The sequence below is a fragment of the Chenopodium quinoa genome, unplaced genomic scaffold (assembly GCF_001683475.1).
Source record: "Chenopodium quinoa cultivar QQ74 unplaced genomic scaffold, ASM168347v1, whole genome shotgun sequence".
Taxonomy (NCBI): domain Eukaryota; kingdom Viridiplantae; phylum Streptophyta; class Magnoliopsida; order Caryophyllales; family Amaranthaceae; genus Chenopodium; species Chenopodium quinoa.
The window spans coordinates 3260915-3273234 of record NW_018742577.1 but is presented as its reverse complement, the minus strand read 5'-3'; the positions used below and the strand labels follow the sequence as shown (position 1 = coordinate 3273234).

Genomic DNA, 12320 nt, shown 5'->3' with positions numbered 1-12320 from the left:
CTTGTAAATGAATGTCTAAATTTTCATTGTTCATGGATGAAACTAAAGTCAACCGTTATTTATATCCTATATTAACAAATTTGTGTTTATATCCTTAAATATCTAACACAGAGTGAGCAAATTTCGTTAAAATATTATCATAGCTTCCCATTGGTGATGACGCAGACTTACATTGTCATCATTACTCCGTCAAATAACATTTGTAAATGCTCCAAAGAGAAACCTACCTTCAATCTCCCTTTGACAATGGAGGAATGAAGCCAAAAAGAGATGAAGAACCACCTCTCTCCCTTTGACAATGGAGAAACGAAGACCCGAAACCTTTTGACAATGAAGGAACAAAGCCAAAAAGCAAAGATGCCGAAGACCTACCTTTCTCCTTCACAAGCATAAACTTCAAATGTCACGCTCATCATCCCGACCCGTCCCCATACTCAAACAACAAGATGGCAGTCTCAAACCTTACCATTTTCGACGACTATTAAACAAAAACTCTAAGAAAAATAGAGAAATTAAGGATATATTTAACACCAAAGGGTAGGTGTTTCACTCCTCCATTGTTTCCTCTATTAAAGATGAGCTTTTACTTCTTCTCCATTGAAGATGAGCTTTCAATCTCCATTGAATGACAACCACAAGAGTTAACTTTGTCGATCGATCTCTAAGTTATTTAATCGTTTACAAGCTTAATTATTGAAGTGACAGTGCTACCCCTAGTTTACAACAAAAAATGACGTAGATACCCTTATATAAACAAGTTTTGTTAATATAGGATATGAATTTGTATTTTCTTGTAAAACTATTAACACCGGTTATAAGTGGAATAACATTTTGCCCTAAATTATGCCAATTTTGCCCCTTGATAAATCAGATGAGAAACTCAAGGTAGGGTTGAGCAAATTTATCCAAAAACCGAAAATTCTAAAACTCGATTCGTAACTGATCCAAAAATTAGGGTATCCAATTCGATAATTTGTTATCGAATATGGTTATTGAATATCATTTTAAAAATAACAGTTACCCGATCCGATCTGATAAACAATTTTTTTTTTCTAAAATATATTTATCCAAAATCTTAATTCTTACTCTATATAATTTCATAATCACTTTATAATTTGAATGATTAGTTATATACTAATATTATTAGTAATGATTTTGTCAAAGATTATGTGGTATTGTTGTTAATTAGTGTTGAATGATGTCATAATAAATTACAAAGTCTAATTTTCATTATTGGATATCATATCGGGTACTCGATAACCGATCCGAAAATCCGGGTACCCAAAGTTTGGACACTCAAACTTATCGATTCAGTTCATAAATACTCGTATCATTTTTAGTGTTATTGATTATCGGTTACCGGAATCGACGATAGTGTTTAACGGTTCGGATATCCCACCCACAAAACTAATAATGACCCACGCATCCAACATCAATTTCCCCTTCAAATCATAGTAATTCATTCACTTCCTTCTTGTTAAAGTGACCCCAAATTTGTTCAAAATTCAAAAAAACTCTAAAAAATTCAACAAATTCAAAAAACCCAAACACTCTCACTCCATTTCATCAATCTACCCAGATCTCATTTCCGCCATTAAAGCTCTGATTCATGCTCTATTCATCTACATTCTTCAAATTCCCAGAAAAAAGTTAAACAAAAATGGGGTCTCAAGGACCCAAATCCTCGAAATCCACAAAACCCACAACAACAACAACAACAACAACAACACAATCTACAGTACCACCATCTTCATCTTCTCTCTCCTCTCACTTAGCAATGGTGGAATTGAAGCAAAGAATCCTCAACTCAATCTCCAAGTTATCAGACAGAGATACCCACCAGATCGCCATTGAAGAGCTTGAAACCCTCATTCAAACCCTTCAAAACGACGCGGTTCCAATGCTGTTAAACTGTCTCTTCGATTCTTCTTCCTCCGACCAATCAAAACCCTCCGTTAAGAAGGAATCAATCCGGCTTCTCGCCGCCGTTTGTGGGTCCCACCCTGATTCAACTGGGACCCACTTAGTGAAGATCATTGCTCACATTGCTAAGAGGTTGAGGGACCCAGATTCTGGGGTTAGAGAAGCTTGTAAAGATGCAGTTGGGAATTTATCTGGGATTTATATAAAAGGGGAGAATTCTGAAAATGGGGTTGTTTCTTTGTTTGTGAGGCCTTTGTTTGAGGCAATGGGGGAGAATAATAAAGGGGTTCAAGTTGGAGCTGCGATGTGTTTGGGGAGAGTGGTTGATTGTGCTGTCAATCCGCAGCTTTCGTCGTTTCAGAAGCTTTGTCCTAGGGTTTGCAAGCACTTGAATAGTCCTAATTTCTTTGCTAAATCTGCTCTCTTGCCTGTTGTTTCTAGCTTGTCTCAGGTTCGATTTTTGCCTCTGAATTTCGGTTTTTTTTAATATTTTTTTAATTGTGTTTTGATATTTTGATCATGTACTTGATATGTTATGAGTTTGTGTTTGTGGATTGACGACCATTGCTTTGAAGTTGGTCTTTTGTGGTTTATGCAGCTTGTTTGTGTATTCGACTAATTATGATTGAATGGAATTGAAATTGAGAATTGTTAGTGTGCAATGGTTTTAGGAGTTTTGTTGGGTTTGATATGATTGAAAGAGTTATAGATAGGAAAAGAGAAAAAGAACAAGAGGAAAGAGAAGCATTCATGTTAGTTGTGTTCTATACTTTTAGTGGTTGGAATGGTTACGGAAGGACTAAATGGTTTTTGAAGATTGATGATGCTGTGATTTTTATTTATCTAGGAGGGATGCATGTGAGTTGATCATCTAAAAAATGGGATGAAGAGGGGTTTTAGGAGTTTTGTTGGGTTTGATATGATTGAAAGAATTATAGATAGGAAAAGAGAAAAAGAACCAGAGGAAAGAGAAGCATTCATGTTAGTTGTGTTCTATACTTTTAGTGGTTGGAATGGTTACGGAAGGACTAAATGGTTTTTGAAGATTGATGATGCTGTGATTTTTATTTATCTAGGAGGGATGCATGTGAGTTGATCATCTAAAAAATGGGATGAAGAGGGGTATTGAGAATCAAGAAAAGGGTGCAACAAAATGAGAAATTTTTGTATTTGTATAGCAAGTTGCAAAGACATCATATTAAGAATATGAACCAAGCCTGTGTTTCTTGTTATGCTAGTTACACAGCAAATTTTAATATTTTTTTGTATTGTTCAAGGTGTTAAATTGTAATGTCTTTGTTTGCAAACTCTTTTTCAGGTAGGGGCTATAACACCCTCAAACTTAGACCCTTTACTGAAAAGCATTCATGATTGCCTCGCTAGCACAGATTGGGCTACCCGCAAGGCTGCTGCTGAGGCATTGATAGCACTGGCACTGCATTCAACTGACTTGGTTAAAAATGGAGCATCCTCGACCTTGACTGCTTTAGAGGCTTGTCGCTTTGACAAGGTAGCTTCACGGAACATTAACTGAAATTTTGCATTACTATCCTTGTTTATGTGGCTTTTGTGGTTAATCTTGTATTACTCTGGATTTTAGTGTCCACACTAATGGAATGTTGACACAAGCTTTTTGTTGCATTTTATTCCACCTAACTGAACAAAGATACTACCTGACCCTGTACCTTTCTTCCTCCTTTTGTCGCTCATACTGGAACCTGGAACACTTGAGTACTATGTAACTGTGGATCATAGTAGTTGCTTCCACCTTATTTTTACTAACTGATTGAAGTATTGGTCCTTTATTAAAAAAAAATTAAATTAAGTTTTACTTCTCTAGTCCAAGGAATATGGATAACGTGTAGTTAAATATGATATGTTAGTGGAACTACGTAAAATAAAGCTAGTTTAAAATCTTAACTATAACACCTGCAAGTGGGACTTGCTGCTTGTGTAATTTTAGAAGGTAACTTGAAGGCAATCTGTTTCAGAGAGGCTGCCTATCTTTATTCTTGACTGCTAGTATGAAACATTGCAGTAGTTGAAATTTGCTGCTATAAAGTATTTTGTTTCTTTTGTTTTTGCAGCTATTGAAGTGAGTTTTTAATTATTCTCTAGTTGTCATGTCAAGCTAGTTTGGAATGTCTGGATAAGGTTGTTTCATGTTTTAAATTACATATAGTTTATAAATCTTATGGTTGGATTCTCCATTAGATCCTACTTAATCAAGTGTTTAGGGAGGATATGAGTAATACAACTGTTGCAATTTTTTTTGGTGGAATCATGGTGAACATTAAGGGATTAAAAGCTAGGGGTGATAACATGCTGAGCTGAGTTCCGAGCTAAAATAGTTCGAGCCTAAATCATGAAATCCAATTTACTACTTTTCTTTTAAGCTATGATATTCATGAATCTCTCTTCGCTAATACTTTGAGCATTCATTCCTTTGTCCTACTTTGCTTGCCCAATTTTCCTTTATGCGGTGTTTCAATTTACTTGCCCCATCTCTTTTTAGGAATTTTTTTCTCTACTTTTTCTTGAGCTGGGTCCCATACTCACCCACTTTCTCTTTCTCTCTCTTTTTTTCTTGTCTCTGCTTATTCACTTGCATAAAATCATGTGCAAATGGTCATGGGGCAAGTAATTAGGGATGGAAGGATTATTACATATAATTAACTCTTATTCCCTTCGTTAAGGTTGGTGAGAAAGTTGGGAAAATTTTTGCCACAAAAGGAAAAAAACTACAGAACTTGGAAGAATTAAACAGAACATCCCAAAGCGGAAGAGCAAAGAACAAAAAGAATGGAAATTTTTACTAAATTGATATATTTGAGCCTGCTCATGAGCTTTCCATGCCAAGCTTTGCTCCTTAATGGACATTATGTCAGCCGAGTTTCGACTGAGACAAGATCGAGTAGCTTATGAACAAGTTAAAGCCTAGGTTCCTCTCTCTCCTAATTGGAGCAATGTTGCAATTGTTTCTGCATCGCAATTGTTTTGCTGTTGAATTCATTTTGTAGTGTTTTTAGCAGTGTTATCTAAGTTTTCTTTACTGAGCTTTCACTGCATTCTGAATTTGACTCTTTCCTTGTACCTTCATGTATATTTTTGCTCTTTTATAAGTTTTTGTATTTTTTTAAAATCTTTTTTTGTAACACTCTGCCATCTATTTTATCTTATATGACCAGATAAAGCCTGTTAGAGAGAGCATGACAGAAGCGCTACAGCATTGGAAGAAGCTGTCAGGAAAGGCTGTAGATGTGGCCTCGGACGATAGGAAAGGTCCAAAATTTTTATTGTACAGTTTTTTGTAGTCTTTAAGTGATCACATTTCTTTCATTGTAGTCTTAAAGTGATCACATTTTTTCATTGTACAATTTTATGTGCTGATTACTTCTATCTGTTCTATGACAATTCTTTAGTCACTGGAAATGATTTGCCAGATAGTGATAAGCAGAAACATATGAAATCTGACCAGAGGAATGAAGAGTCTTCTCTCCGTGATTTGTCAAATAATGCCACATTATCTGATTCTGTTGGGAAAACAAAGATCGGGAACTATTCAGATAAAGCTGTTGGAATTCTGAAGAAAAAGTTGCCTGCATTCTCTGATAAAAATTTGAATCCAGAATTCTTTCAAAAACTTGAAAAAGGAGGTTCAGATGATTTGCCAGTAGAAGTTGTTGTTCCACGTAAATGTCTTAATCCCTCAAATGCTAATGGTGGGGAGGTAGAGATAAACATAGGAGAAAACAAGGATAGCACAGATAAAATGCCTGCCAACGTACCCTCTAGACAACAAGAGAATGATGGTTATATGAGAGTCAAATGTGTTGATGATGTGGTAAGTGGGAAAGATTTGAGACCAGGAACATCTGGCCTTGAAGATAGGGGTCTTAGTTTTTCTAAAGTCGATGGGCAAACTGATGGATCTCTCATGAACGGTAAGGGAAATTGGCTGGCTATTCAGAGGCAGTTGCTGCAGTTAGAGAGACAACAGGCTCATGTGATGAATATGTTGCAGGTGCGTATTTTTAGCTGCATATTTACTCTAGGTTATGGATCTGTTATAAACTTATGACTAAAGGTTATTTATGTGTTAGGAGTTCATGGGTGGATCACACGACAGCATGGTGACTCTGGAGAATAGAGTACGGGGTCTGGAGAGGGTGGTTGAAGATATGGCACATGATTTGTCCATATCATCAAGCAGGCGGGTTGGTAACTTTCGGTCTGGTTATGATGGATCTTCCAATCGTCCTGGCAGGTATAATGGCTACCTTGACTATGGAGGGAGGCTTCCATTTGGTGATCGGTTTACTGCTTCTGAAGGAGTGTCTCCAAGCATGAGGGGTAGGGCAGGACCTTGGAGATCTGAACATCAGGAGCCCTGGGACTTTCATTCATATGGTGCTTCTAAAAATGGTCAACCTGGTAATAGAAGAGATGCTGGCAGCAATTCTGTTGATGGCAGATCTCCAAGATCCGAGCATGAGAACGAGCAGTTTAGTGCTCGTAGAGCTTGGGACAAAGGGACTGGAAATGTCAGACTTGGTGAAGGTCCCTCAGCAAGAAGTGTTTGGCAGGCTTCAAAGGACGAGGCCACGCTAGCCGCAATTCGAGGTGCTGGGGAAGACAGCGCAACAGTACGGCCAACAAGAGTAGCTGTCCGAGAACTGGAGGCAATGGGCTGTGACAATAATGAACCCGAACGTGATCCTGTTTGGACTTCTTGGAGCAATGCAATGGATGCTGTTCAAGTGGGTGATATGGATACGGCGTATGCTGAGGTTGTATCAACAGGGGATGATTCTTTGCTTGTGAAGCTCATGGATAAATCTGGTCCTGTGTTTGATCAACTCTCCAATGAGGTGGCAGTTGAGGTTATGAATGCTATCATGCCATTCGTGGTGGAGCAGAACTTATATGATTTAAGTTTGTCTTGGGTTCAACAGGTATGGTTCAAACATTTCTTGTATCGGCCCAATCTGAACTTCTTGTTTCTATATTCCGCGTAAAAATCTTTTGTTTTTTCGATGCGATAGCTAGACTGATTGCTTGCTTGCTCCAATGGACATAAATGTCTGTTGATAGATGTAGTATGGTGGTCTTCTCTGACTGTTTCCAAGTGTTTTGTGACATTCTATCTTCTCAACATTGCTGCCTCTTTTATCTCATTATATGTGAGTCTGGATACCTTCCTGCACTCTGTGACTCTGCCACATTCAGGCTGTGGTTCTTCTGATCTTGTCCACTACTTAAATTTGTTTTTTTTTTTTTTTTTTTTTTTTTTTTTTTTTTTTTTTTTTTTCCGTTGATCATTAACTTAATTGATGAATTATATGGTTGTTTTAGAGACAATAGTTAAAGTTTGGTGATACTTTCCTAGTGCTAGAAACTGCTACTATCTCAAGTACTATTCAAAATCAATGAGGATATTTAAGGATAGAGAAGAATAGTGGCAAGAGGGTGAGGTCGTGATTGGGTGGAGTGAAGCTTGAATAGTGCAGTCACTGTTTTGTTGTTAATTTGATGGTCTGCTCAGACACACATTTCTTGTACCTTTGAAGGGAACGTGTATGTCATCTAGTTGGGATAACTATGGTAATAAACAGTGGGGAATGATTCTTGAATGTGGAGTTTTCTTAGGTCTTTAATGTGGAGTTTCTTAGGCCTTTAGAGGAGTAATTGTTGGTCCAATGTGTTGCTTGAGTACAGTATTTATTTCTGACAATGTTACAAATGGTGCATAACTTGGTTTTGAGGTTGGGTTTTAATTGTCTTTAGGTCGGTTATATGATAGATAGTGCTCAGTTGTGCGGCCAGAAAGTCACTTACAGTTTAATGCATCATCATTTATTTTGATCTCAGGCAGTTTGGTTTTAATTTCTTCAACTTCTGTGTCTGGCTCATCTGTTTACCATTCACTGTCTTCCTAGCTATACGGAAATCAATAACAAATGAATATGAGAGTTGGTGGCAAATGTTGTGTGCTCTTACTCTAAAAAAAAATGTGATGTGCTATCTGTCTTTTGAAGGAACAAAAGGTCTTTTGTCATTTGTTATTTTCTGATTTTGAACTTTTGCATTAGCAATGTCATCAAATTTCTCAGCATGAAATTTCCTTGTGCTAATTGCACATTGATTTTGCACTGCAGTTGCTGGATTTGGTTGTGGAAAATGGACCCGACATATTTAATATTCCTATTGAAGTGAAGAGGGACCTTTTGTTTAGTTTGCATGATGCTTCTTCTTCCATAGAGCTTCCTGAGGAATGGGAAGGAGCAACTCCAGATCAACTCATGCTGCAATTGGCTTCAGCCTGGGACATTGATCTCCAACAGCCTGGGAGCTAGTAGCTAAAATAAGATGGTAATTTGCATGTAGTCAAACATGTGCACTTTCTACCTGGTCATTCTCAAAAATTCTTTTATGAAGTTTAGTGATTAGATGCCATCATCCAGCAAAATTTCACCTTGGCAAAAGCGCTTGAGGTACCCACTAAACCGGAAAGCTTGTATTTTACTATCAAGTGTATCAACCATTGATGTGACTGATTGCAATTTCCATATAGTCATATAAATATTCACTATCTTTTCACTTCTTACTCGTAATTTTTGGTTTTTAAAATGCATATATTGTGTTGGTTATTGTATAACTCCATGAATGGTGTTCACAGTTCAATGATATAAGAAATTATTGTAAAAAAATTGTTGCTTGTATTGCATTTGTCATTCTGAAATTGTTTGATTTGATCGTGTTCAAATGTCAAATGCCTTTTGATTTTCTGAATTCAGGCTGATCACTGATGTCCTTGAAATTACATTCTGTTTTCATCATTGAACAGCTCAACTGTTCTCTTCATCAGATGCTTACTTTTCCTTTTTTAGAAGTAGATTGTCAGTTTCTGCTGTTGTTTCTTTGTTATATTATGATCCAGACATGGATACCTGGGCGGTAAATCTAAAGCTATTTATGAATTTTACTTTGTTTTAGGAGAATCTGTGCAGTTCAGGTGCTAATATAACTCCATCCATTTTCTATTAATGTACCCAGTTACTGTAGATTATTGTTTCTAGGAGAGGTGAGTGAATGTAAGAAAAAGGTAAATAAAGTAGAGAGCAAAAAAGTGTGTAGGTATAACAAAAAAGTGAATTAAGTAAGAGAAGGTGAAAAAGGTGTAGTTTGTTGTAAAAAAGATGGTAAATATTGATTGCCAAGAATAGAATAAAGTAGAAGTTGGCAACATCAAATAAAATGCCTTAAAATGGAAAGTGAGTACATCGATAAAAACCAGTGGTGGTACAAGAAATACGTTAGATCAGTGGAATTCCTCTCTCCTGTATGTATTAAATTTTAATATTCTATTGCAATCTTGCTGGCTGAATACGAGCAGAGCCAAAGGTTGAAAGTTCTTTGATTAGAAATAAGGTCTTTCACATTTGAAGAACATATACAACTTGTACAATAATCTGACCACAGTTTTGCCTTGAGAGGATAAGATTCGAAAGGCTATTCCAAGCACAAGAGCAGATTGAGTTTCCACTAGTTCATTCTGTCAGAATAGAAGACAGTCAGGAAGTTTCTGTACAATTGTAGATTTGTAGCATAACCTCAAACATCTAGCACCTGAAGATGTCATTGTGTCAGCTTTTTTTTCCTTCTTTTGCTGTGCCGTTGCCTGGCTGGTCACTTTCTCTCCCATCCTTTGCTTCATCATTGTCATCTCCTTCCTCTTCATAATCCTCCAAGTTCACAGATTTTTCTGTAGATAGATATTCAAGGGCAATAACCACGTCACTGATATAAGGGCGTGTGCTAGCTTCTTCTTGTAAACACATAGCTGCAATTCCTAGTGCTTGGTAGAGATTCTTCATTGGATAGTCACTCTCAAGTAAAGGGTCGGCCATTAAGTGAAACTTACTCTTGTCTTTGAACAAAGGCTGTGCCTGCAATCACAGAAATAGGTTGTAAGTTTAGCACATCTAGCTGGCAAACAAGTTTTAGCTGAAAGTTGATAGTTATTGTATAAGTTGAACCTGCTGTAAGCTCATCTGTTCATGTAACATAAAAAGGTGTTATACCAATAGATGCAGGGACCTATTTTTGGCAATTTGATGAAGATGTAAACTCTTTTATTTTTATTTTAAATGATATGCTAGCTGGGATAGCTTTTCATAAGTAGACTTGAATTACAATAAAATTTGCAGAAAATCTGTTACTCAAGAACTTCTATATTATACTCTGTGGTATTTGACCTAGTCAGTTACTAATAAATAATAAGCTAGTTTTGATGCATTTCCATGCTTGCAGCTTAGATGTATCATTTGTAGCATTGGTTGTAAGAATATAGCCTTTTGCTACTGTTTTCCTATCTCCTTAATCTCTGTGCTATTTCCTTGTGTGAATCCCTTTTTCTTAGCGCAACGGGTGTCTACAGATATGTCTAAGTTTCCCTCTTTTGAATGGCTAGATGTCTTTGCTGCTTCTATTAACTAATGAGGATTGACAACACATTGTTATGCTATACATAATGATGCTTGCAATTGACAAAGATTCCAATACTTGTTAGCCTGGATGATCCATAGCATGGATTAACCTCAGCAAGTTAATCAAAGTTGAATTATCAATAAAAATCATACCAAAGTAATGGTAATTTTTAACATTACCCAAAGCACTAGATTCTGCTCTTCACTTGGTCTGTTAGTATCGATGACTCTCCTCCCGGAGATGATCTCAAGGAACACAACCCCGAAGCTGTAGACATCAGACTTTGTTGTCAGTTGGCCTGTTGATGCATATTCTGGGGCACAGTAGCCATATGTTCCCATAACCCTTGTACTCACGTGGGTCTCGTTTCCTGTGGGGCCTAACTTTGCCAGGCCAAAATCTGAGAGCTTCGGGTTAAAGTTTTTGTCTAGTAGTATATTTGACGCTTTGAAGTCCCTGTAAATTACTGGCGGGTTGGCAATATCATGAAGGTACTCCAGACCTTTTGCTGCGCCTGCTGCTATCTTCATTCTGGTCTTCCAATTTAGCGGCTTCCTGTTTGGTTTTAGTTCTGTAGAAAAAAAGGGGAAGCCAAGAAACAGAAGAAATAATTTGGTAGGTCAGATATGGAAAGGCAGGAAGCCAGCAACATTATTCATTCATTTTAGGGTTCAGAGTTCAGACATTGGCATTACCAAGAAGGTGATCCTCAAGGGATCCATTTTCCATGAACTCGTATGCTAAAAGTCTTTGAGGGCCTTCAGCACAATATCCTACCAAATTCACAAGGTAAGGATTGTGAAGAAGGCTCAACATCAAAACTTCTACAAGGAACTCTCTGTTCCCTTGGAATCCATTTCTATCTAGCTGTTTTACTGCGACAACCTGAATCAGACATAATGCATTTTATGTCATTTTTGTTTTGTTGCTGAACAGGTGCACAAAGAAGGGGAGGGATAGAAATGTATTACCTGCTTTAAGCTGTCTACGTATCCCTTGTGAACCCTACCAAAACCTCCCTCGCCGAGTAAATTCTCAGATTTAAAGTTGTTAGTTGCATCACATAGTTCCCTATAGGTGAATATCTTGGCGGTGATGTTCCCCTTCCCATATTTAGCTATCTCTTCATGGATGTATCTGTGCCTGCTGCTGTCTGATACAGAAAGAAAAGTGTCCTTAGACCTTAGCACATTCACAAAATATATCTGATACAATTCTTGTGACTTTCTGTTAGACATGGCTCAAAATTTCATAGCCCAAAATGTTCTTGCCTAACATAATCATGAATAAGACGCGGAAATGTATGAAAGAGAAGCCATTTATCACCTGTTTTGAAAGATATGTTTGCGAATGACAATTTGGATTTGACTAATAGGATTTCCTTGACGCTAGCCCTCAAAGAGGCCCTTATTGATGCCATTTTTGATGCTCTTTTACTTGCGACTGATGGCTTAACAACAGGTTCACCACCGGTTCCCTCCGTTTCATTTTGCTGCTCTTCTGCAGGTATCTCTTTCCCATCATTTTTTTTGGCTAGTGTTCCGCAACATGAAAAACAACTCATTGCTAGACAATGCCAAACAATGTATGGTTATGGAAATTTATTCTCCAAGTCATCAACCGCAATGTTGGTAATAGGCCACGGGAGGAGGCGGTGAACCCCCACAGATCCTTAGAGGTGGGGAAGGGAAGCGAAAGGAAGGATCGAAAGGTTAAATTTCCGGTTTTCTCAGGGAAGAGAGAAGTTTTATTCCAGTAATTTTGTTGTTCTACTGGTTTCTTCCCCCTCTCTTCCCTCGTTCCGCCCCTTCCCCAAGTTTGTCCCAACTTTGCAAACCCATACAAAAATGGATTCTGGAAAAACAATTGCCCTGATTTTTTGCAAATTTGCAGAATTGGAAAATCAA

General features: G+C 37.4%; 2 protein-coding genes across 2 annotated transcripts; one reads left to right on the top strand and one right to left on the bottom strand.

The window, feature by feature from the left end:
* Positions 1 to 1342: 1342 nt before the first annotated feature.
* LOC110720998 (microtubule-associated protein TORTIFOLIA1-like) lies at positions 1343 to 8522 on the top strand. Its single transcript, XM_021900119.1, has 6 exons — positions 1343 to 2374; positions 3242 to 3433; positions 5112 to 5205; positions 5346 to 5947; positions 6027 to 6878; positions 8082 to 8522. Exons 1-6 carry the CDS (start codon positions 1661 to 1663, stop codon positions 8277 to 8279), a joined length of 2652 nt encoding a protein of 883 aa, XP_021755811.1. The 5' UTR covers positions 1343 to 1660; the 3' UTR covers positions 8280 to 8522.
* Positions 8523 to 8885: 363 nt separating this feature from the next.
* Positions 8886 to 12320, bottom strand: LOC110720996 (probable serine/threonine-protein kinase PBL23). The gene is made up of 5 exons (XM_021900118.1): positions 11740 to 12320; positions 11385 to 11566; positions 11109 to 11298; positions 10593 to 10984; positions 8886 to 9872 (listed from the first exon to the last, which is right to left on the bottom strand). Exons 1-5 carry the CDS (start codon positions 11975 to 11977, stop codon positions 9570 to 9572), a joined length of 1305 nt encoding a protein of 434 aa, XP_021755810.1. The 5' UTR covers positions 11978 to 12320; the 3' UTR covers positions 8886 to 9569.